Source organism: Microcebus murinus, chromosome 12 (assembly GCF_040939455.1).
Source record: "Microcebus murinus isolate Inina chromosome 12, M.murinus_Inina_mat1.0, whole genome shotgun sequence".
Lineage (NCBI taxonomy): Eukaryota > Metazoa > Chordata > Mammalia > Primates > Cheirogaleidae > Microcebus > Microcebus murinus.
Window position 1 is genome coordinate 9,512,621 of NC_134115.1, and position 24,264 is coordinate 9,536,884.

At 48.2% G+C, this 24,264-nt stretch overlaps 1 protein-coding gene across 2 annotated transcripts in view; it reads right to left on the reverse strand.

The window, feature by feature from the left end:
- Positions 1 to 23,291, reverse strand: part of BICD2 (BICD cargo adaptor 2) — a 54,353-nt gene extending 31,062 nt beyond the window's left edge. Inside the window, exon 1 of one of the 2 annotated variants that reach the window (XM_012747160.3) lies at positions 22,908 to 23,291. In XM_012747160.3, the coding sequence (XP_012602614.1) occupies positions 22,908 to 23,147 (240 nt within the window). In that variant the 5' untranslated portion in view covers positions 23,148 to 23,291. The remainder of the gene's footprint in view (positions 1 to 22,907) is intronic. The other variant, XM_012747161.2, reaches the window with a different exon arrangement.
- Positions 23,292 to 24,264: the final 973 nt, after the last annotated feature.

A 24,264-nucleotide genomic window follows, 5' to 3' on the forward strand; every position in this document is an offset into this window, starting at 1 on the left:
GGAATTCTCTTTCTTCCTAAACCAGTTTGGCCATCTGACACAGCAGGCACAACACTTGCTAAGCCAGGAGAGCCAGCTTCAGCATTCCAATGAGGCAGACTAGTTCCAGGACGCAGTTTCCACAACAAAGCTGAGATCCTCCACTCCTTTGTCTAAGCTGATCCAGCACCACCCACCGCAGCCAGCTGGTCTCACACTGGTCCCACATTCATCCCTCATCAGTTACCATGGCGTACAAGGGTGGGCCCAGCCTCCTGGGAACAACCAAGCCAGGCATCCCAGGAATCCCATCAGTTGCCCATCTGCCCTGGCCTACCCACTCTCGCCAGGCGCTCCCACTGCCTGCTAAGGTAAAAACGCTGCTGGCTCCTTGTCACAGCTGAGGAGGGGAAAGGTCTGATCCTCATCCACTCCTGGAACTGGAGGGGAGGAAGGCAGTGTCCTCGGGATGTCCCTTGCTCAGCATTCATCTTGTCGGAAAACACCAGGGGCTGGCTTCAGCATATCCTAAACCTTTACCAACAGCACTTATTAGCACTCACTGTATGACTGCCCGCTGGTGGGTGTCAGTGATACAGGGACAGCAGACACTATCAGGGCTCCCAGAACCAAAGTCTGCAGGCCTGCAGCCTGGTCAGTCAGCCAAGACCCCAAAGCCTCACATCCTGGGGAATCACGGAATGACCAGACTCACTTGCTCACTGATGGTCGGCATCCCAGCCTCTCTATTCCCCCCAACCACAATGAGAAGCCCCTGAAGTGTCCATCCCCTCTTCCGTTTGGAAGTGGTATCCCTGCCAAAACCTCACATTTGGAGGACAAGGGTGTCCATAAAGGGTAGTTGCTAGCTTCTGTCCCTGAGGGAGGGGCGTGACCTTTGGGGGCAAGGCCCTCCTCTTCTCCTGCAATTTTACTCCTTGTAAGGAGGAAGAGAAATCAGCATAGCCAGGAAACAGCAGCTCAGGTCCAATGTTCATTGCCTTCCCAGTCATATGCTCAGTAAATACTGACTGAATGATGGATTTGCCCCCTAAAAATCTGCCACATAAAAGCCACAGGGCTTGAACACTTGATGGAGTCAAACAGGAATCTGGTGTTTCCAACACCTGGAAATGAGCTGAGGTGGTCTGCAGGACATGGGAGATACTGGAGGCCACACACACACTGGGACTTGCTCCACTCTGGATGTCCCTATGTGCTGTTCAGAGTCCTGAGTAACCAGGACTCCACAAGAGACCAAATGGCATCAAGCCTTATTAAATTAAAGAGTGGACTCAGGCCTATTAAGCTGATATAAATACAAGCTTGACAATATGAGATAAAGAATTTATAGCATTAAGAGATTAAACTTACTATCAAAGGCTGATTAAACTGATTGTGACCCAAACAGCCTAGTGTGAAATACATGAAAGTGTCAACTAGGCAAAGAGCAAGAGATCGAGGGCTCAGCAATAGCAAGCAAATCAGGATTGGCACGAACAGAAAACTCAACAGCAGGACCTAAGGCATAACCTCTTAAAGATAGATCTTTTTTGTAAGGAAATGATATTACAAGGGGATGAGGAATGATATCAAAGCAATCTTAAAAAAGGAATAAATTCCATTTATGTGTCTGTGTACCATGGGAGAAAAATAAAAACAGTATTTTACAAAATTCTCTGTAAACCTAAAATTCTTCTAAAAAATAAGCTATGAGAAAATGTTAGCATGCACCCAAACATGTGAAAATTAAAAAATGATCTTAAATAATGTCTGTATCAGAGAGCACACACAGAACAAAACAACAGGAAACTGAATAAACAAAAAATAGAAGTATCATATCAAAATTTCAGGATCACTGCCAAAGCAGTGTTGTGCTCGGGAAGGGTCCGGGATGTCTGCACTAAAAATAAACATTAATGATAAAAACGAACAGCTTCTCTACTCAGGATTTTAGAAACTGAACAAAGTAACAAGGCAAAAGTCTCACAAAGGGAAAGTGACACAATAAAAATCCAGAAGCAGAAGAAAAAAAGCAAAGCAACTATGTTAGTGTATTTTTTTTAACCTGCTAACTAACGATTGTACTTAGGCTTGTAGGTTTGTGCAGAACACATACCCCTAAACCAGGGAACTAAGCACTTACTGACCCCTCCAGTTCCTGTGGGCAATGTGAGGACTGAGCTACCACATCGCTGGTTACATTCCGCAGCCCTTGGCAAGACGGACATTGGCATCAGCAAGCCCATCTCACTGCAGAGCCAAGGCAGAAGTGCATGTCTAAGAGGTAGTTCAGGTGCTGTGTGGCAGAACAGGACTTGAACCCAGGCCCAGGACTAAATGATCTCTGTCCACTACCATATCCACTCAAAAAAAGAATGAGAAGGGAGAAGGGAGGGCATTGCAAACTCAATGGGAATGTTCAACAGATATGTCATGAACTCCTTCACTGATCTCAACAGATCTTCCCCTTCTAAAGGGGAGGGACTCATGAATCAATCTCATGCTTAATGTGAATGCAAAAACTCAGCCAACGAGGGCAACGATTCACCTTAAAAATTATTCACTGTGATCATAAGACCTTACCCAGGAACACAAGACTGCAGTAAACCAATTCAATTGTAAAAATCTATATCCAGCATCTGCTATGAAACAGGTAGGCCTACAAGCATAACAAGTAAATCATTTAGTATGTCAGAAGGTGAACTACCATTTCTGTCACAGACAAACTAATGTTTAAAAAGGAAGTAAAGGCCGGGCACGGTGACTCACGCCTGCCCTAGCACTCTGGCAGACCAAGGTGGGCGGACTGTTTGAGCTCAGGAGTTCGAGACCAGCCTGAGCAAGAGCAAGATCCTGTCTCTATCAAAAATAGAAAAAAATTAGCCAGGCATGGTGGCACATGCCTGTAGCCCCAGCTAGCTATTTGGGAGGCTGAGGCAGAAGAATCGCTTGAGCCCAGAAGTTTGAGGTTGCTGTGAGCTAGGCTGAGCCACCGCACTCTAGCCCAGGCAACAGAGTGAGACTCTGTCTCAAAAAAAAAAAAAAAAAAAAAAAGGAAGTGAAAATGCCATCTATGCTAAGATACTTTCCCTATAATTTGTCCTAAAGCTCTTCTCAGCTGAAGCTCTGGAAAAATGGATGTGGTAATCCTCTTTCTTAATGTCATAAAAAGAGCATCTATAGCTATAGTAAATCTACCTAGATTTAAAATAAGAGCAAAGATAACAAATAATAGACTGCATTAATAAATAATGGAGAAACATTAGTAAATGAAGATGCATTTGGGTTATCCCCCTTAAAAGGATGAGGCCAGAGTACCCTCTCATCACATTTAAAAAAGAGCAGGAAAAAAAAGAAACATAAGAAAGGATAAATTAATTCCATAATTTTTTGCAGATGATGATTTTGTCTAGAAATGTGCTAAGAAATAGGCCCAAAAGGTCATTTAGTGATCTCAAATACACCAAGACACCCATAAAATCCTCTAAATTAAATTATCAGGTTAGGAATACATAATAAAAAAGAGAAGTTACATTTATAATCTTGACCTAAAAAGAAATAATTAACCCCCAGATATTAATTTAACTAGAAGCATGAGATTTATTAATTTATTAATAAATACACTAATGAGAAGGGCTAAACATAAGTTGAATGTAAGATTATTCCTCAAGTTGTCATGTGGAGTTCATGCAATGTGGGCACCACAGCTATAGACCTAGAGGGAAGCTGCCTCAAATCTTTTGGGGATTACTTCAGAATAATAGTGAAATTTATCTAAAAGATTTAGATAAATCTTTTTTATCTAAGCAAAAAGATTCTCCCCCTTACCTCCATTAAAAAAAGTTTAAAGATATAATCCATATAGCATAATATTCACCCTTTAAAGTATACCATTCAGTGGTTTTAGCACATTCACAGAATGATCATCACCATTAATTCTGCATTTCCATCACTGCCCAAAGAAACCCCAGCCCTATTAGCAGTCACTCCCCAGTTCCCTTTCCAAGATTCTGAAAACAACCAATCTATTTTAGGTCTCTATAAATTTATCTGTTCTGGACATTTCATATAAATGGAATCATACAATAAATATGTCACCTTTTGTAACGGGCTTCTTTCATTTAGCATAATGTTTTCCAGGTTCATCCATGTTGTAGTATGTATCAGAATTTAATTCTTTTTTATGACCAAATATTATAATATTCCATTGTATGAACAGATCGCATGTTTATCCATCATTTGATGGGCATTTGGATTTATTTCCACTTTGGGGTTATCATGAATAATGATACTATAAACATCTACAAAATTTCACCTGGATGTATCCTTTCAATTATCAAGTATATGCCTAGGAACAGAAACATTATGTCATGTAGTATCTCTTTAACCTTTTTTTGAGGAACTGCCAAACTGTTTCCATAATGACCACCTCATTTTACATTCCCACCAGCAATGTAGGAGGGTTCTAATTCTGGCACATCCTTGCCAGGACTTGTTATTGTCTATCTTTTGATTAGAACCATTTTAGTGGGTATGAAGTCTCTCCCTGGTTTATAAAAAAAAATTTTATTAAATAGTACCAATAACAGCTACTACCTACATGGCTCTTTGAGCATATTATTTCACTTGATGCCTATCCCAAAGTTCTCAAGAGAATTCACATTCCCATTTTATGGAGGAAGAACCTAAGGCTCAGGAGGCCAAGGCCATAACAGGGCAGAAGCATAGCTGGAACAGAGCTGTCCCTTGCCCTCTTCACACCAGTTCTTTTTGCTGTACCACTGTGTCAGAACTTCTGCCTGATGGCAAAGGGATCTGTATCCTGAATATATAAAGAGCTCCTATACTTCAATAAGAAAAAGGCAGACACCCAACAGGAGCACTGGGCAAAGGTCTTTAACAGGCTCTTCACAAAATAGGCTCTCTGGCCAGTAAACACAAGAAATGGTCTATGGGAAATACAAATTACTATGGGAATGAGCTACTGCTACACACTGCCCAGAATGGCTAGTATTTACACCAACGACGACACCAAGGGCCAGGGGTGAGGATGGTGAGGATAGGAGCTGTCACACACCCCTGTGCTACTTTGGAAGACAGCCCACCCTACACTGCCCTAGCCATTCCATTTAACAGAAATGGGCACCATCCATCCACAGGAACAGTCTAACAGCCCCAAGGTGAAAAATGACCCTAATGCTGCTTGTATATCTGACAATGAGTGAGAGAGGTGTGGCATATCCATACAAACGAACCCCATGCAGCAATGAGTGCTAACTACCTACCGATGTACTCCAGGATGATACGTGCAATTGCCAACATACACACATACACTTAAAGTCTGTGCACTTTACTATATGTAATTATAGTTGAAAAGATTAATAAAATCCCAAACCAAATGTACCACAGGGAATTTAATTACATGGTATTGATGAAATGGATGGTATCAGAGGTAAGATAAAAGATCAAACTTCCATAAATGCATGTCAGAAAAACCTGATATAAGAACACAGCCTGGTCAGGAAATGGTGAAAAGAAATGGAAAGAAAAAGGCTTAACACAGGGCCAAATACTTCCAGTCATCCCACAATCAGACATACAACATTGCTAGCAATTCAAGAAAAAACAAGTTAGAGTAGCTACAAAGCATCAGCAGAAAGTGAACCCAAACCTGGGAGGGAGGGATAGGAGGACTCGGGGGGCCAGGAGGGAGGGATAGATTCAGGGGATGAGTGGAAGGTGAGCTGGAATCGCTGCCTATTGCTTAGCCCAGTAAGGGCCCGGATCCAAGACAGAAAGCCCTCAAGGTGTGTGAGAAGGACAGGCAAAGGCAGTGTGGCAAGGGTTGGGACCCACCTAATGGAGGGGCGTGGTCTCCATCTTTGCTGGGCCTGCTCTGTCTAGATGTCCCCTCCCTACCCTTGCAGGTCCCTCCAGCCTTGAGCTGCCATGATCACCTCTCTAGCTCTGATGAAGGCCCAGGGGGCAGAAGATGGAGGGTGACATAGCTATTAAAAGAAAAGCCAGAGAACTTGGGGTGCTTAGGGGAGGGAGGGCAATAATCCCAAGGTGTCGGTCACTGCAAATCACAGTTTGCCCCAAATAAGTTCATCAGCTTCTCTCATGGAAAGCATTAGCTCTTTTCACAGGCGAGAAACTGAACTCTAAGAACATGCATCTCCATAAAGACTTCCCCAAGTGGGCTAACAGAAAAAGCAAGAAAGAGGAGGTTGGACAAGCCAGTAGTGACTGGACTTGGACTCATGGCGCTTGATTATCTGACCAGTGCCCTAACCCACCCTGCTCCTCAGAAGCACCTAGAGAACTGTAAACTTCCATTCCCAGGGGCGTAAACATCTGTGACTCAACCCTTGTGAGTCTCAGGGTCTTAACCTGGAATCTAGAATGCTTGGGCTTACAGTGGAATGCCTATTAATTCAGATCTGGCTGAAGCCAGTCATGGTGGTCCCCGAGCCCCATTTATCACAATTTGTGGGGATCATTTACCTTCTGACACATGGTCCCCCTCCCTCCCCAGACACAGGTTACTGAGGGAACAAAGCTTGGATGAAGGGGCTGGCTGGCCTCCCTGCTGGGGCCACATCCGTGTGGACACGAGGGGACGAGGGCCTTGCTGCACACATCACTTGAGATAGGTAGAAGGACATGCCAGATGTCTACACCAAGCCTGGTGCACGGTGTACAGTGGCTGCACTCTGAGAGCTAATAAAGCCAATGCCCAGAGTCCACTAACTCTGGTATGATAACACAGTGGACACTGCTCAGAAGCAAGAAAACTCCTGACCCGCATGTCTGTGAGTTCCTCCAAAGGCTGCACACCAAGGACGAAGAAACCTAATCACCAAGCCGAAGGCAGACAGTGCACTGGTGGGTGGACTGAAAGGGCATGAGCACTTCAGGGCAACCTTCACCGCAGGTAGCCACATGAGTGTACACAATTGTGCATCTTATAGGCAAATTGTACTTCAATTTTAAAAATGAGAGTTGTATAAAACAATCACCTGGTCAGCAGCCAGAGTTGCTCCAAACATGTCAGAGGCCGCACTGAAAAATGCAGCCTAGACTGAAAATGGGGCCTCACACCAATATGGAAGACGGTGGAGGGGGTCTCCGGCAGCTCTAGGGATAGGCCACCAAGATGGTGGCTTGCCAAGCTCTTATACAAAGACAAAACCTTCTGGAGGGCTGGACAGAGCCCTGTGACTTCCCCACTGTCTCTATCAGACTACATCTCAGAGCCAGGACGTCACCAGGGATCCAGAGGATGAAATGGAAATTGCCCTCTACCCACCCTGCCAAGACTACCTCCTATGTGCTGATCTCAGAGCATCATGGCCCAGGGCAGGAGCTGGGCAGCTCTGTGGAAAAGCACTTTGCGCCAGGTCCCTGACTATGCTGGGGAAGTGGATCTGCATGCTGGTGTGCCCCTTCACACCCCCTGCCAGGCTCCTATACCAGGTCCTAACCTCCATCTCCCTCATGGCCAGCACTGTGTGGGCAGAGCTCCAGGGACACAGCCCAGGAGCCTGGGGTCAGTCCCTGGGTCAGCAGGGAGGGCTAGACCCACTGGACAGGAAGGAAAAGTCCAACAACCAGTTTAGGACAGAATTCCCTCTAATCCAACATCATGCCACCCTTGGCCAGCACTTCAGATCACAGGTACTGAGAGAAGGGTTGGGCAGAAGGCAGTGTCAACAACCCAGATACACACACAATGTGGGCAGGGTGGTACTGACTCGCATGGGAAGGGCTAAGGCTTGTCCTAGCGTACCCCCTATGCCCAGCATTGAGTGTGCAAGTGGCAGTGTTCGGGAAGTATCTGTGGAATGAATGGAGGACAGACAGAGGGCATGTTGACATAGCTGGGAGGTGATGGGTCTCACGCCAGAAGTGGGTAGATGGCAAGGCAGTTCCTGGGGGTGGACAGGTGCTAGGGCTGCAGGGTGGGGCTAAGTGAGGCTGAGTGTGGCTGGGGTTGCAGGGAGCTCAGGGGCTACAGAGTGTATAGTGTGGGCTGGCTTTGTAGGTTCCTTTGAGGCATCTCCTCTTTTATCCTTCTCTCACCAGCCAGTGGAGGGAACACACCCCTAGTGACTCAGCGGCAGGAATGCTCCCAGGTATGCCCCTCTCCTGGGCCTTCCTTCAGCTCACACATACTCCAGAGGGGCATGCAAGCACCCTGGGTTCTCAGCTTAGGAGACTGGACCCACTCATGGGCCAAATCACAACAAGCAGAGTAAGGAGGGTTCAGACTCCCAAGTGTAAACTGCAATGACAGGATAGCATTCCGACACTTGTTTTCCCACACTTGTTTTCCGACAGGGATCATTCTGGAAGCATAAACACTGCTGATTTAATAGGTCTGGGTGTGGCCTGGGCTTTAGAATTTTTGAAAACCCTCCAGTGATCCTGGCGTGCAGGCAAACTGGCCAGCTCCACACGCACAATTCTACTTGAATCCAAGTCAGCTAAGAAGCCAGAAATAGACCTGTTTCTACCTGGGCCTTCTCAAAGACCCAATGAGCCACCCAAAGGGACCCCACGGGCATTTCACAGGAGACCTCACCTCACCACCTCCTCAGCCAGCTCTTCCCATCCACCCCCAGCTGGATGGGGAGGCTCCAAGAAGGAGCTTCCCCAAACCAATTCCCTTCTCCCTTTGTTCAAAGGGCATTTCCTGAGTAGACATGGGGAGCACAGAATGTGGGCTCCAGGACCCCCAGGAAGGAAGAGAGGTAGAAAGATTTCATGTGATCTTAACAGCAGTCCTGCAAAGCAGAAATTTTTATCAGCCTATTTCATAGGTGAGTAAACTGAGGCTCGGCAAAGTCAGATGATTTACCTGAGTGGCACCATAGGGCTTCTCACTCCAAAATTCATTTTTCTTCTTTGCAGCAGAGTGGTTCCCAGAGGAGGGGATGACCAGGGAAGGGCAGAGGGGTACTGGGAAGAGGGCAGGAGGTGGAGCTGAGGCCCAAGGAGCCAAGATAGCCTCACTTGGCAGGTGAGCAGTGAGGAGGCTCAGGACTAGTTAAGCAGGAGCCAGGAAAGGCTGCACAAGTCCCTGCAAGAGAGGGTGGGGCCTCCCAGGAATCAGGGGCCAGGCAAGGACCAGTGTGCGCCCCCCACCTATGCCCACACCCTGCCCAGCAGATGTCACTTGTCATCAGACATGCTCGGCCCCTGCTCCTCTGCAGGCCCATCTGTCCCTCACATGGCAGGAGGTTGAGGGGAGCCAGCTCACCCTTCCCACCATGTGGCTTTGGGCTTGTTTCCCTAGGAGCACCTACACTTGTAGATATGGGGATCACTAGGACCGAGGGCCCCAGAGGTGCCCGCACAGGGAACAGTGTGGGGCTGCGCTGGTTGTTACCAGCCCCTGGTCACCCATGGCCCCTCCTCTGTGAGGTCCACGTCAATCTGCAGTGGCTGTCCCACCACCAACCATGAACCCCAGCTGCCCTGGGCAGTGTCCAAATGCTAAGCTGCTTTTAGAAAACTAGGAATTCATCCCTGGCCAGGAGGGATTTAGTCAGAATTGGGTACCATTTAGAGAAGATTACACCCTAATTGCCCTAGTGTCAGCAGACAGGCTTCTGGCCAGCTGCGTCCAGGGCTGGCAGAGGTCCCCACAGACCCTGGCTCCCCAACCCAAGCACTCAGAAGCCAGTCCTGGGGCATGGGGACCAGGCCTTGTGTTTCACAGTAGCTGACCCAACACAAACCTCCATTTAACAGCTTGTCACTTGTCACCAGGGCATGAGGAGGCAGCCTGGAGACCCTGATGGGAAGCTGTCCAGCTCACATCTGTTCCAGGCCATAGGAGGATAGCTCGGCAGGCAGAGTAGCCTGGGCCAGGCTGGGCTGGAAACTATGAGAGCCAGCAGCAGCCCAGGTTTTCTTTTCACTTCATCTCTAACCCTCAACACATTTCTTCACCTTATTAGAGCTGTTTTGGAAGGGCCAGAAAGGCTTGCAGTCGATAAGTGGCAGGAGAAGCTCAAGCTTAGCCTGTCTCTCTACAATCCCCAGGGTTCTTCCCGCTGCAGGACGCACTAAGACAGTGGAGCTGGAGGAGAAAGATAGTCACAGGTTGTGACAACACAAATGCTCAATCTGTCCAGAGAAGTTCTAAAAGATGGACAGGCTTGTTGGCAGTGCTGCAGCCAGGATGCAAGAAAGAGCAGGAGCCAGTGCCCTTCAGAATGTCTTGACACTCATCTGAAAGCCTGATGAGTGATAGGCATCCTGGGTACACGTCTAGCCTAAAGTCTCCTGCAAGTCACCTGCTGCAAAGGGCTTGCAACACTCCAAGGTGAGAGCCTAGTGCTCAGATTGAAGGATATTGGGACTTACTGTGTCCCAAGAGGCAGTCCAAGCCCGGTGTCCGGTCCTGGCATGCATGGCCCAGACAGGCTGCCTAAAGGGGGGACTGCAGTTCCCTCCTATGCTGTCACGTGACACTCATACACGACACCCTCTTGTAGAGAATGCCTGGGCCACATCCCAGTCTAACCACAACAGTAGCAACACTGATTCCAGTGGCAGCAGCCACCATGCAAACCACAGGCAATGACTGTGCCTCAGGGTGGAGGGAGAAGGAAAAATTTTCATCACAAATCCCCCCCAAAATCCTACAGTGTGGGGCTGTATGGGGTCCCAAAAGGAGCATGTGAGGAAGGTGGCAAACAAGCTGAGGTCACTATAAACAAAGGTAACTTCTCAGAGGGCAGCAGCCCTGAGGAGAGTGAGGAGGGGGCCCACGCATGTCCTTTCTGAGCCTCACTTCCTCGTGAGTCCTGAGAATAGGATGGCATTTTACATTCTAGCCAGTGCAGGTGGAGACACAGCAGCCCACACTAGAAACTGAGGCACAGCCAGAGGACAGGGAGAGGAGAGTTTGGGTAGATGACAGCCGTAACCCTGATCAGGGAGGCTCAGACGTGGGACGGGATACCATGCCTCGGAAGACCCTAATGCAGCATGGCCTCCATGTGTGCGTTCCTGCAAAACTGTCCCAAAGCCAGCAAAGAAGAGAAGCAAGTGTGGGGAGAGAGGTCAGGGTGGTTATCTCAGAGTATAGTGGAGCCTCAGGACCAGTGGAAGGGCTGGAGGATGAGGAGCTAGACCAAGGGGTCCAGCAGGCTAGGGAAGGGCTTCAGATGTCGTGGTAGCAGCAGCTACCCAGAAGCCTGGCAAGGGTAGAAATGGCACTGACAGAGAGGAGGCATCTGAAACCCCAAAGGAGGACCGTATGTCACACTTCAGGAGTGATCCAGCACCAGCTCCTGCCTGTGTGAATGCCTGGGTTGGACTCAAACCCAGATCTGACCAGTAGCTGCCTCAAGACCCTTCCCTTAATTGCTGCCTCAGTCAAAATACACATGGTTAAGTTAAGCAGCTCACCCAGCTGGTTTACAGGAGTGAGTCAACCCTGAGCTGAGTTCAAATAGACGGTTAATTACATGAAGTCTTTGTCCTGTAGACTGACTTAAAAAACAACGACAAAAAGACACACTGGAAGAAGAGAAATATCATAGTCATCCTTTATCAAGAATCTAACCAACTGTACTGGATGAGTTTTGTTTTGTTTTTTTCCAAAAACCATGTATATTCTATTACTTCTTCTTAAAATTAAAAACAGAAAAGAAGGACTATCACTGGTCAGCAGTGACCAAGACCATGCCTGCCAGTCCAGGGCTAATGACCTGAGCCTCCAGCAAATCCTAGTCGGGAAGGCAGAGGGAGACTTAGTCCCTGGTTCCTATGACATGTGCATTTCTAAAAATCAATGTGCAGTGCAAAATCATACAACAAAACCTTAAGGGAAAGATGACTTAGAGACACAAATTCATCAGTAATACATAAAAAGAGATAGAAACCTAATAAAAAACTGTAACACATAATCAAGACAGCAGGGTATTGGCAAAAGAATAACCACAAAGCTCAATGGAACAGAATAGGGAGACCAGAGAGATTTATACAAATATAGTCAACTGATCTTTGATAAAGGAGCAAAGGCAATTTAAGCAAGATAGTCTTTTCAACAAATGGAGATAGAACAACTGGACATAAGCAAAATAATGAATCTAGATATAGACCTTAGACTCAATGGAAAAATCAAAATTGGAAAACTAGAAAAAAAATAGGAGAAAAAAAAAATCTATGTGACCTTGGGTTTGGTGACAGAGGTTATAAATACCAAAAAGCATGACCCATGAAAGCAAAAATGGCATCAAAATAAAAAACTTCTGCTCTGTCAAAGACACTGCTGAGAGAATGAAAAAACAAGCCACAAGGCCGGGCGCGGCGGTGGCTCACGCCTGTAATCCTAGCACTTTGGGAGGCTGAGGCGGGCGGATTGCTCAAGGTCAGAAGTTCGAAACTAGCCTGAGCGAGACCCCGTCTCTACCAAAAATAGAAATAAATTAATTGACCAACTAAAAATATATATACAAAAAATTAGCCGGGCATGGTGGCTCATGCCTGTAGTCCCAGCTACTCGGGAGGCTGAGGCAGTAGGATCGTTGAGCCCCGGAGATTGAGGTTGCTGTGAGCCAGGCTGATGCCACGGCACTCACTCTAGCCTGGGCAACAAAGTGAGACTCTGTCTCAAAAAAAAACAAAAAAAAAACAAGCCACAGACTACGAGAAATTCTTGCAAAATAGGACTTGTAACCAAAATATACAAAGATTCTTAAAACTCAACAATAAGAAAATAAACAACCCAATTTAAAAATGAGCAAAAGATCAGAACAGATATCTCATTAAAGAAGACATACAAATGGCAATATGAAAAGATGGTCAACATCATATATTATCTGGGCATTGCAAATTAAACAAAATAAGATTACACTAAACACCTATTAAAATGGCCAAAATCTAGAACACCCACACAATCAAATACTAGCAAGAATATGGAGCAAAAGGAATACTTGTTAGTTGCTGGCAGGAATACAAAATGACACAGCTACTTTGGAAGAGTTGGCAATTTCTTACAAAGCTAAACAGTCTTACCATATGACTGGGCAATTAAACTATTAGGTATTTACTCAAATGATTTGAAAACTTAGGTCTACACAAAAACTTGATGAATGTTTATTGCAGCTTTATTCATAATTGCCAAAAACTGAGTTAGCAAGATGTCTTTTAATAGGTGAATAGATAAACAAACTGTGGTATATCCATACAGTATTATTGTGATTGAAAAAAAAAAAAAGAAAAGAGCTATTAAGCCACGGGTGAATCCCAAATGCATAATGCTAAGTGAAAGAAGCCAGTCTGAAAAGGCTACACACTGTATGATTCCAATTACGTAGCATTCTGGAAAAGGCAAAACTATAGAGATGGTTAGAAGATCAGTGCTTGCCAGAGGTTCATGGGGAATGGGGTTTGAATAGGTAAAGCACAGGAGATTTTTTTTTAAGGCAATGAAACAATTCTGTATTTGTAACAATTCTGTAATTGTAATGGTTGATAAATGACACCGCACTTATCAAAACTCAGATAACCTCACAGAGCAAAAAGTCAACCTTAATGTATATGAATTTTTAAGGAATCACTCAGGAAATCAGGAGATCCAGGATGGAATGCAGACAAAATATAACTGTATTACAAATTTATGAAACAGCCTTACTAAAGGGGATGGGGTAATAAGGCACTAACTTAAATAACTTTGGAAATAAGTCTATAAGGCTAGAGGCAAAAGGAACTACACAAAAGGACTGTCCTCTAGCTGATAAAGTTGTTTCCCATGGGGATCCAGGGTAACAATTCTGTTACTGCTGTACATGTGGACTGGAATAAGACAATTAAGTTACTGTATGGCAAATGGTGGGAGCCAAGTGCTGCACTGTTGGTGTGGGAGTTACAGATAAGGGGACTGGTAAGAATGATCCACATGGTAATGGGTTAAAGTTGGACACAAGTATGAATTCATGTTTGGCTGAATATACATACAGGTTTAGTTATAGGTGTGTATGTACATGGGTTAGTAACACATATATCTCCTTGCTCTGTAGATGAAAGAGCCTAGAATCCAAGATACCTCAAAAGCAACTAGCACACCTAGCAACCAGATTTTGCTTTCTAACACCTTTCTCAATTAAAAGAACCAGGGCTTCTTGGGCAGGATGGCTGATTTTTAGGGCTGGGGCAGAAAATATACAAGATGATCCTGGAACATCTTATAGTGCCAGAAAGTAGGAAATTGCTTGAAAAAAAAAAGGAAAATGAAAAGTCACAATGGTAAGATATGTCAAAGGGGCATGAAAGCCATCTGAAAGACCTCTCAAGAGCTGAAGCTGGAACAATTTAAACAAGAAAATAAGGTTTTGGACTATAACCCTATGTATAAAATAAATTTTCACGAATCTATATCAATCAATATACTAAAGGAAGGGGGGAGGGATAAGTCTCCCATGCAGAAAAAATCTAAATAATTTATACAGATACCCTGCCCTCAAGGAACAAACTCCCCACTCAAGTGTGGGCTGCACATAGTGACTTGCTTCCCAAGATACAGTTTGCACAGGAGGGAAAAGAGTAACTTGAGGTGGAGAAACCTGATAACAAACACTACCTCAGTCAGGTGATTAAGGTCAACAGTAACAGCGATGTCATGTTGACAGTATGTACCCCAATATGCAATGAGAACGGCATCTTATTTCTATGATCTTCCTCCCTAAAACCGATAACCCCAATCTAATCATGAGAAAAACATCAAGCAAAGTCCAATTAAGGACATTCTAAAATACACCTGATCAATCTTTCTTAAACTGTTAAGGTTACCAAAAATAAGGGAAGTTTGAGAAATCGTCACAGCCAGGAGGAGCCTAAGAACACATTGACAACTAAATGTAACATGATATTCTGGATGAGATCTTGGGATGAAAAAGGACATTAGGTAAAAACTAAGGCAATCTGAGTAAAATATTAATAATAATACCTTGATATTGGTTCATCAGTTGTAACAAATGTACCACACTAATGTATGATATTAATAATATGGGCAGGCCGGGCGCAGTGGCTCACACCTGTAATCCTAGCACTCTGGGAGGCCAAGGCAGGTGGACTGCTCAAGGTCAGGAGTTTGAAACCAGCCTGAGCAAGAGTGAGACCCTGTCTCTACTATAAATAGAAAGAAATTAATTGGCCAACTAATATATATAGAAAAAATTAGCCGGGCATGGTGGTGCATGCCTGTAGTCCCAGCTACTCAGGAGGCTGAGGCAGTAGGATTGCTTGAGCCCAGGAGTTTGAGGTTGCTGTGAGCTAGGCTGATGCCATAGCACTCATTCTAGCCTGGGCAACAAAGCAAGACTGTGTCTCAAAAAAAAAAATAGGGGCAACTAGGTGTGGGATATTTAGGAACTCTGTGTGCTATCTTTGAAAATTTTCTGTAACTCTAAAACTGTTCTAAAGTAGTTTATTTTCAAAATATAATGATAAATTAGTTGGATGTGGTGGCATGCGCCTGTAGTCCCTGCTATTTGAACAGCTGAGGTAGATGGATCCCTTGACCCCAGGAGTTTGAGGCTACAGTAAGCTGTGATGGTGCCACTGCACTCTAGCCAGGGCAACAGAGTGAGATTCTGTCTCAAAAAAAAAAAAAAAAAATTAATGGCAAAAAGGCAGCACAGTTTTACATGTTAAATGGTTTAAAAACATATAAATACTACAATACACATGACACTTTATCTTAACAAAGCGCTGAGGTTTGCTAGTGGGTGTGCAGTCAAAGGCTGGCCGCTGGCAAACTGTAGTGAGATGGCAGAAGGTGGGTTTTCTGAAACAGGATGGGAAGCTGTACCACCAGATGTGGGTGTGTGTGTCCTGTGTATTCCTCACATGGCTCAGGTCAGCTAGGGGCAGGGCTCTGTGTTTACTAGTGTTTTTTGAGGATGAAATTGCACAGAGGCAAATCCAAAATTCTCATTATGCTCAAATTGTTCTCTCGTATATCAATCATTCTGGAACAGATTCACATTTTAAAAAGAATTATGATAGCAGAACTATAAGAGAAGTAAAACTGGCCTGGTCTTGATGGTGAACAAGGAAATGCAAATTAAACCATGATAAGATGCCATTATGTTACAAGGTCACATTTGTAGGACGCCTGGGGAATCCCTCAGGCTCATGGACAAGCTGGTCATTAACCAGCCTCAGGACCCTGCAGTTGCAGGTGTGAGGGTGGTACTGAGAGGCACAGGGCTGTGAGAAAGGACAGTGCAAAGTGGCCAGGGGAGACCTGGAAAAAAGCAACACATGTCCCCCAAGTAGCTGCGTCCTAAGCCCACCATGATGTTGTCGCTAGAGGGAGAAGCTGGTCCACCCACCAGGGTGTCAGTGATGCACTGGCCTAACAAGGAAACTGAGGCCCAGAGAGGGGAGGGACCAGTTCTAGGTCACAGAAATCAAGCCAAGAATGGTGGAGCCAGCTGCCCAGCTAGTAATAGTATGGGCAGTCCTCACTTTGACCTTGGCACACCTCACTGTGGGATGGGGACAGTAATAGCTCCTCCCTTCTGGTTTAGAGAGTGTGAACACAAGTCAGTCAGAACACATTCACTAGATGACAACATTACCTCAGGTAGCACCTGAGTGCTGAGTTATACAGTGAAGGCTGGCGTAATGGATGAACTGGAATAGGTGTCAATGCGGCTGCAATCCAAGAGCCAAGCATGTATCAGCTGAAGGAGGCATCCTGGTTAGGTTTTTTAAAAAGAAAAGGAAAGAGTTGGGTGCCTACCAGGGGAAGATAAAGTGGGAATCTCTGCCAACCAGCACCCTCCACAGCATGGGAATGGGGGGACAGGAGGGGCTAATCCCAGCATGGTGGGAAAGAGGTTACAGGACAGGCCACCTGTGGCCCTATCTTTAAAACGACACAGCCTTCAACCAAATGCAACATGCAGACCCTGCTTAGCTCCTGATGTGAACAAAGCAAATGTAAAATGAAATTTATGAGCCAAATTGGGGCAATCCAAACACTGACTGGACAACAGATGACATTAAAGAATTACTGTTAGTTTTTTAGGCATGAAAATTCAACTGTGATTAAGAGTCCTTATTTTCTCAGCAAAACAAATGCTGTACTTACAGAAATAACTTGCACAAGATGAACTGAGGAACAGAAACAAGACTGGCCACAGCCACAAACTGTGGATGCATCCATGTAGGCTCACCCTGTCACTCTTCCTAATTTTTGTTATGTCCAAAACTTACAACAAAGAAGGTAGCTTTTAAAAATTAGTAAAGCCCTTTAGAGGAACCATGCAAAAACCTGCCTTTAAAAAAGGCAAACTATAAAAAGCAAACAGTGACAATTACTTCATATGCTAACACGATAGTAAAAGAGTTGGAAGTGCCACAGAACCTTTGGATCTACAGAAAACTTTGTGTCTTTATTCACTAACCTACTTTTCTGTAACCCAAAGAGTAGTAACAAACTATCTTTTAAAAAAAGTTACAGATGAACAATGCCTTTTCCCTGTCTTTTCCCTTTACCCTGTCTTGGGTATCTCACACAGTCACATAGGAAGAACATCCGGCAGGCAGAAATACCCAGGGCTCCCCATGCATTATGTCCTGCCAACAGTGTACTCTCTACTTTCTGATATTCCCGCCTGAAATGAATGTATGATTTTTTTTTTTAATATTTTAAATTTTCTCTTTTTTTTTTCTTCTGGCAGGAATCTGATGATTTTTAAAACATAATAATTTCTCCAGTCCTCCCCGAAGATCCCATCATCTGCCTGAGCCTGGATAGCCCACAAAGCTCTAGGGTGCAAAGGGGTACCTGCCTGCCTCTCAGCCTCCACCTCTCCGTCTACCTCCCACAGCAGAGCCAAACCTGGCCTGAGATGGCAGGGTTTAATCCCTAGGTGGCAGGTAGACCACCAACTGGGACCTCTCTTGCTCTAAGGGGTCGGCTTAGGGGACCACACTCTGAACACTAGACAACACGGGGACTATGGCCGACACTTCGCCCATAAGAGCCAGCCTACACAGTCCTGACCAGCCCTGCCCACCAGCCGCCACCACCTCAAACACGCCGTGCATTGTCTAAGAAGAAACCAAATCTTTATTTTCCCCCGATGTGTATGATACCCTTTATCTGGCCCACATACATGGAAAGGCAGGTCTGGCTGAGGGGGGCTGCCCCCAACAGACAAGGAGGAAATCAATCTCCTCCATCAAAGGGGCAGGGGTCTCTGAGTGACAGAGGAGGCCCAGCAGGAATCCCACATGGATCTGGGCCAGGGCTCTTACCAAGGCCAGATGCTCAGATCCAAGGGAAAGACAATGACTCTCCCAGACCCCACAGAGTGCTCAGCACTGGGAGGAGGTGACAGGTACCATTATTAACCCACTGTGACTCAAACAGGCAGAATGGCTTGTTCAGGGCCATACTGCTTCTAAGGGCCCAGGCAGGGTCCACACTCCCCCTGTGGAGTCAGAGTATGGAAACTATGGGGCCAGACACCACATGCAGTCAGCTTCCTCTCCCACTCAGGTGGCACCAGGCTCTTCCAGGGCCCAGAGGCTCTGTGCACTGGGAATGGCCTTCTTCTGGCCCCACCTGCTAAGCCTCTAAGCACGCTTGGTGTCCCCAAAGACAAGCTGCTCCATCACAGCTGTGCCTGCCTCCAATCCAGTGGAAGGTGGCTAGGGCCACGCCTCCACATGCTGGCAGGGCTGGCCTGGAGCATACCAGCCGCATGCCTGAGGCCAGGCAGATTCCCTGGCTGAATTCCAGGATCATTGAGATATACAGGTGCCCAGTATCCAGGCCCCGCTGGAGGAAACAGCACCAGGCATTGGGTGGAAGTTTTGGACATTTTTAAAAGTGGAAGAGTCCCTCAAATTCCTTCATGTCTTTCTGCTCTACATTCTGTAGGTGGGAAAGGGAGGCCCAGGAGAAGAGGGAGTTGCCAAACAATAAGAGTGCAATTTCATCATCTTTGGATGCCTATAGCTGCCTCTGACTATAGCTGCCTCTGACTATAGCTGCCTCAGTCTCCCACCTGACTGTCAGACCCTGGGGTTAGGAACACCTTCAGTGCTCCATAGATTCACACGACCCCCGCTTCCAACCCTAGCCAGGCTTCTTCATGCCAACAGCAGAATATCACCACCCTCAGCCCCTCAAAAGGCCCTTGGGTTTCTCAGAGCCTCCCAGCCCCCAACAGCTCTCTGCTCACGAAACGGACACAAGGATGTTCTCAGGAGTTATCAGAGGAGCAGGAGAATCTACTACACACTTTAATGGAGACAAGAGCTTTTCCTGCTCTGGAAGCAAACACTCTAGGAGGATGGGTCTTACTCCCTGTAACTCTGTAGAGAGGAGTCTGAGCAATGGACCTTGAGGAGGGTCCTCTACCAATCCTCCTAGCTCCTCTACCTCCTCCGCTGCTAAGTGCTGTGCGCAGGGGCTCAGGCAAGTCCAGAAGGTGTTGGGGCAGGGGAATTCCCTGGAGAGGAGCATTCAAGCATGAAGGGCGGGTGGGACCTCCAGAAGGAAGGGCAGTCCCAGTCAGGCTGTGGGGGCCTGGGCATGATGCTCAGGGCAGCTCTCAGGAGGCAACAACAGGAGCCATTTGAGAGAGAACAAGGACAAGGATGGGGACAGGGAGGGGCTGCAGGTGCAGCAGTGAGGAGACAGAGGTCTGAGTGAGGTGGGAGAGAGCTGCCAAGGCTCAGTCCGTAGAACACTCATGAAGCACCTGCCATGTGCCAGATGCTGTGCCCAGCCTGACACCCAGTTCCACCCATGTGCACCTCACAGACAAGGATGATTGCCGCTCCAGAGTTTGGCACCAAGGTGGCACAGCAAGGCAGTGAGGACAACCAGGTCTGTTCTCTGAGCCTGAGCTTAGGTGGAGCAGAGACTGTTCCCAGACCTCCCTCCTCACCATCCCGTGACCACAAGGACCACATGGGTGGCAGGCTCAGCCCACTCATTCACAGTCCCTGCCTGTGCATACCCCAGCATACCTGTCTCCTTGTAACTGCAGCTGAGGCACAGAGTAAGATGTCCTACAGCGACTCAGGACCAGGAACACCACGCAGCTGACCAGAATACATCTAATTCTCTTTTCCACCATGCCAGGGAGCAAAGGGAGATGGCACAGTGAGCCTTCGGACAGATGTGGCTCACGAAATCACCAGCAGAGTGATTAGGCAAAATGGACCAGTGAGCACCCTCCCAAGTCCTGACCTTAGCTGACACCACAGCTCAGCAGGACACAGATAAGACCTCCTGACTCTCCTACTCTAGTGAGAAAGGCAGCAGGGCCAGCACTGACTCTCACTAATCCACCATGGGACCTTTCTCAGCTTTGGTCAGCCAGCCAGCTTCCTCCCCTCAACAACTCTATTCTATAAACGCTGGGTAAGAATACAAGCAACTCCATTTGCGGCATGATTTGTTAGTAACTTAACCCACTTTAATTCAAGAAAACTTTAAAAACAGTTAAGGTGGTTCACCTTTCTACATAAGGAAAAAAACTCCACAATTATTGTCTTCTTAAGTCTTGGTTTTTTAAATTAAATGTTAATATTTTCAACTATAATACTGGCCAAAATTAAATAGGTTAACAACACCTGTGCTGGCATGGGTGTGAGGAACAGGCATATTGTTGGGGGGGGTGAATTGGTACAACATTTTTGGCAACATCTACTTAAACTCTGATGCATGTTCCTCTTAGACTAGGCGTCCTCAAACTACGGCCCATGGGTCACATGCGGGCCACCTAGCACATTTATCCGGCCCTCAGGGTGTTTTTGAAGCCACTGCCAGTCCTGCTTAGCAGCCAACTCGTCCCGGGCCCACAGTGCGCACTCTCCAACAGTCTGAGGGACAGTGAACTGGCCCCCTGTTTAAAAAGTTTGAAGACCCCTGCTCTAGACTTTGCTAGGAACTTTGAGCAGAAATGTTCTCATTCCATCTTATAAAGGGGAAACTTTAGTTTCAACAGCAACAGAGCACCCATTTGTCCAAGGCCATGTGGCCAGTACATGGGGAAGCCAGAAGGTGACAATAAACAAGCAAGCAGATGCCTAAAGAGCACCTACAGATACACCCTCTTCCCGATTCTGCTAGGGACTTGCCCTCTAGATACACACCACAAAATTGAGCCAAGACTCTTCATTGTGCCAAAACGTTTGTGTTGCAATAGCAAAGAGCTGACAACCAAAAGGCCCCAGAGTAGGGAAAACTTAGGTCAGCAACAGTCTCTTCTCACAGTAGACACTGCCAAACCCAAAATGTGAACACTGAAGGGGACCGTGGGGGCTGTGCAGGCGGGGCTCAAGATGCACTCCGTGGGAGGAGGAGAGCTGCCTCTCTGTGCACAGAGGGAACAGCACTCTAACAGATAGTGCTGCCTGCCTGCAGGGAGTGAGTGAGGCCCACCATGGGTGGTCAGAAACAGGGCTGACAGCACTCCTGCTCCATATTCTCACAGCCCCCAGCCTCTCTGTCACATCCCTCCAAACCCAATTTGGGGAGCTTTTGCAGGAGGGTCCACATCTCACCCCTACTGTAGCTCCCTTGTGCAGTACCAGTGGAACTCGGCTTGGAGAAGGTGCCAACATCTGCTGACAGACAACTGACTCAAGGTCCTGAAGGCGATATGGGAGGACCTAGCTACCGCTTGCATGGTCAGCCATTTACTGGTGCTGACTGAGCACCTGCTCTGCCTAGGCATTGATTTAAGCACCTGCTTGGGTTGATTCATTCTTTCCTCTTCACTATCACGGAGTGGGGTCCTACTGCTCTCCCCAGGGAGGCAAATGACCACATAGTCGGACAGAGTAAGGTGGGGAAGAAGGCACCCTGTCAGAAACTGACAAGCTACATGGTTGACTCCATGCCAGGCCTTTCCAAATATATGACCCCCACAACAACCCTTTCTGGGCAGGCTATACTGCACCCCCATTTTGCAGAGGGGGGAATTAAGGTTCAGGGAGGGCCTTTTCTACCTAGAGTTACATCACTACCAAGCAGCAGGGCCAGGGTCCAAACCTGGGTGTAACCTCCACAACAGGGCTGGGGAGTTAGGGACAAACAAACTAGAAACAAACTAGTATTTAAATGATCCCAGAAGAAGGACAACCCAGGTCTCCCACTGTCTGCCGTCCCACCTCCCAGAGGCTCTCCGCCAGCCTGGTCTAACCTCTTCTCCCCACAATGGGAATGACACAGGCCACTGAGGTCGCCATCCAAGAGGAACACAGACCACCACAGCTAGGAGAAAGGCCCGGAAGGGAGGGCAGAACAGGAAGTGGGCAAGAAAGCCACTCATCCCAGCCGGTGGGAGAGCAATACGGCGATCAGGGCAGAGCACTGGGCCTGGAGAGGGGATACTGGGAGACCTCAGCCAGCGGCAACCCTGAGCTCCAACTCCCTCAGGCCCTCTGTCCCTGCCCTTTTCCCACCTCAGAGGCACTCACGGAAGCAGAAACAAGTCGAAAGCAGCTGCGCCCAGAGAGGGGAAGTGATTTGCCTGAAGATGACAGAGCAGCGGGCACCCAAGCCCATGCTCGGTCTGTCCCAGCGGGTCACCCGCATCCAAGGCCTCAACTCTAGCCCCACACTGGGCAGCGACCACCGCAGAGCATCAGCTCTCACGAAGCCCAGCCCTGCCCGGGCCGCTGAGGCCCACAGAGAAGCAAGCGGGCAGCCACAGCAGCGGCCAAGCACCAGCCCGTCAGCCGAGGTAGGACCCACCCCCACATCCTGCCCGGGGCCCCCAGCTCTCGGTCCGCGCCCCCGCCGCCCCTGCGGCCCAACCTCTGGCATCCCCAGCTGGGCGGGCTGACCTTAGCCGCCCCCCGTGCCAGGGACACCGCCCACAGGCCCGGCGCCGGGCGGGGGTCGCGGGGCCGCGACGGCTCACCTCCTTGAGCTGCTCCATCTCGCTGCGGATAGCTTCATAGTCCACTTCGAGCTCCTCGAACTGCAGCTTGAGCTGGTGCTTCTCCTCGAGCACCGCCAGCCCGTACTCGGCCGCCTGGATCTTCTCGCGCGTGGTCTCCGCCAGCTCATGCGAGAGCCGCTTCACCTCAGCGCGCAGCCACTCGGGCTGTGCCTCCATCACCAGCCGCGCGTACTCCTCCTCCTCCGACGGCGCCGACATGGTGGCCGAGCGCCGGGCCGGCTCCCACCGAGGCTCCCGCAGGCCTGGCCCTCCTCAGCCACCGCCGCCTCCACCGCCGCTACCCAGCCCCGACGGCCGCCCGCGCCGCCGCACTGCTCCTCCCCGCTGGGCGCGCGAGGCACGCTGGGGGCTGGAGTCCCAGCCCGCGCACCGACTACACAGCCCGTCGTGCCCCGCGCCCGCCCAGCCTCCGGTCGCGATTGGTCCGCGCTTCGCGGGGGGCGGGCCTTCAGCCGCCTTTGCCTTCGCCGTCGCCGACACCGCCCGGGGAGTTGTGGGAGTAGCGCTGACTACGAGGCCCGTCGAGCCCCGCGCCCACCCTTGCCGGCCGTGATTGGTCCGCGCCGCCAGCGTTACAGCCGGATGCACTGGCGCCTTCCAGTGCTCCGGGCGACAGTGGAGTGACCGCGGTCCGGGTACCTTGCGTGCACCGAGTCCGGGGACTGCTCGGCCGCCGCGCCCCGCACTTCCTGTGTGTACCGCAGCCGGGCAGCTAGGTGGGCCCGCGACTGCCGGGATAACATCCCCCACCCCAGGCGGCGGCGGCGGGACTGAGTTCCTGCCTGTGAGACGAGCGAGGCGAAGAGAACCCAGGACGCCGCGAGCGAGAAGCGCATCCTAAAGTGTCGGTGTATGACTTCTGATAAAAACACCTAGACGATGTCATGCGTGGACTGTGTGAACGTCTGTGGGTGGAAATGAGACGGGCTGCAGGAGACACCGAAAGAGTAACAGGCCAGCGAAGGGCGCCCAGGGTTCAAAGGGAACTTTAGCCCAGTTTCTCTTGGGACCCTTCAGTGCTTCGGCGTGTATGTCCTAAGAATAAAGGCATTTCTGTAAGTACAGTGTCATGGATGTGTTTAATACAGTTGCTGCTTTGGCATCCATTTTTAGTCCAGACTTAAGGTGTTTGAAATCCAGGCGTACCTTCGCCTTTGTCCTAGATAAAACAAAACAAAAACTTCCCCTCCTTATGTGGTTGTTTGCAATATAACCCAATTGTTCCTTATCTCGTTGACCCAAAATCCAACACACCCCACAGCTGCTGACCACCATGATGACATCTAATTGTCATGTAAATAAATTCATCTTTCTC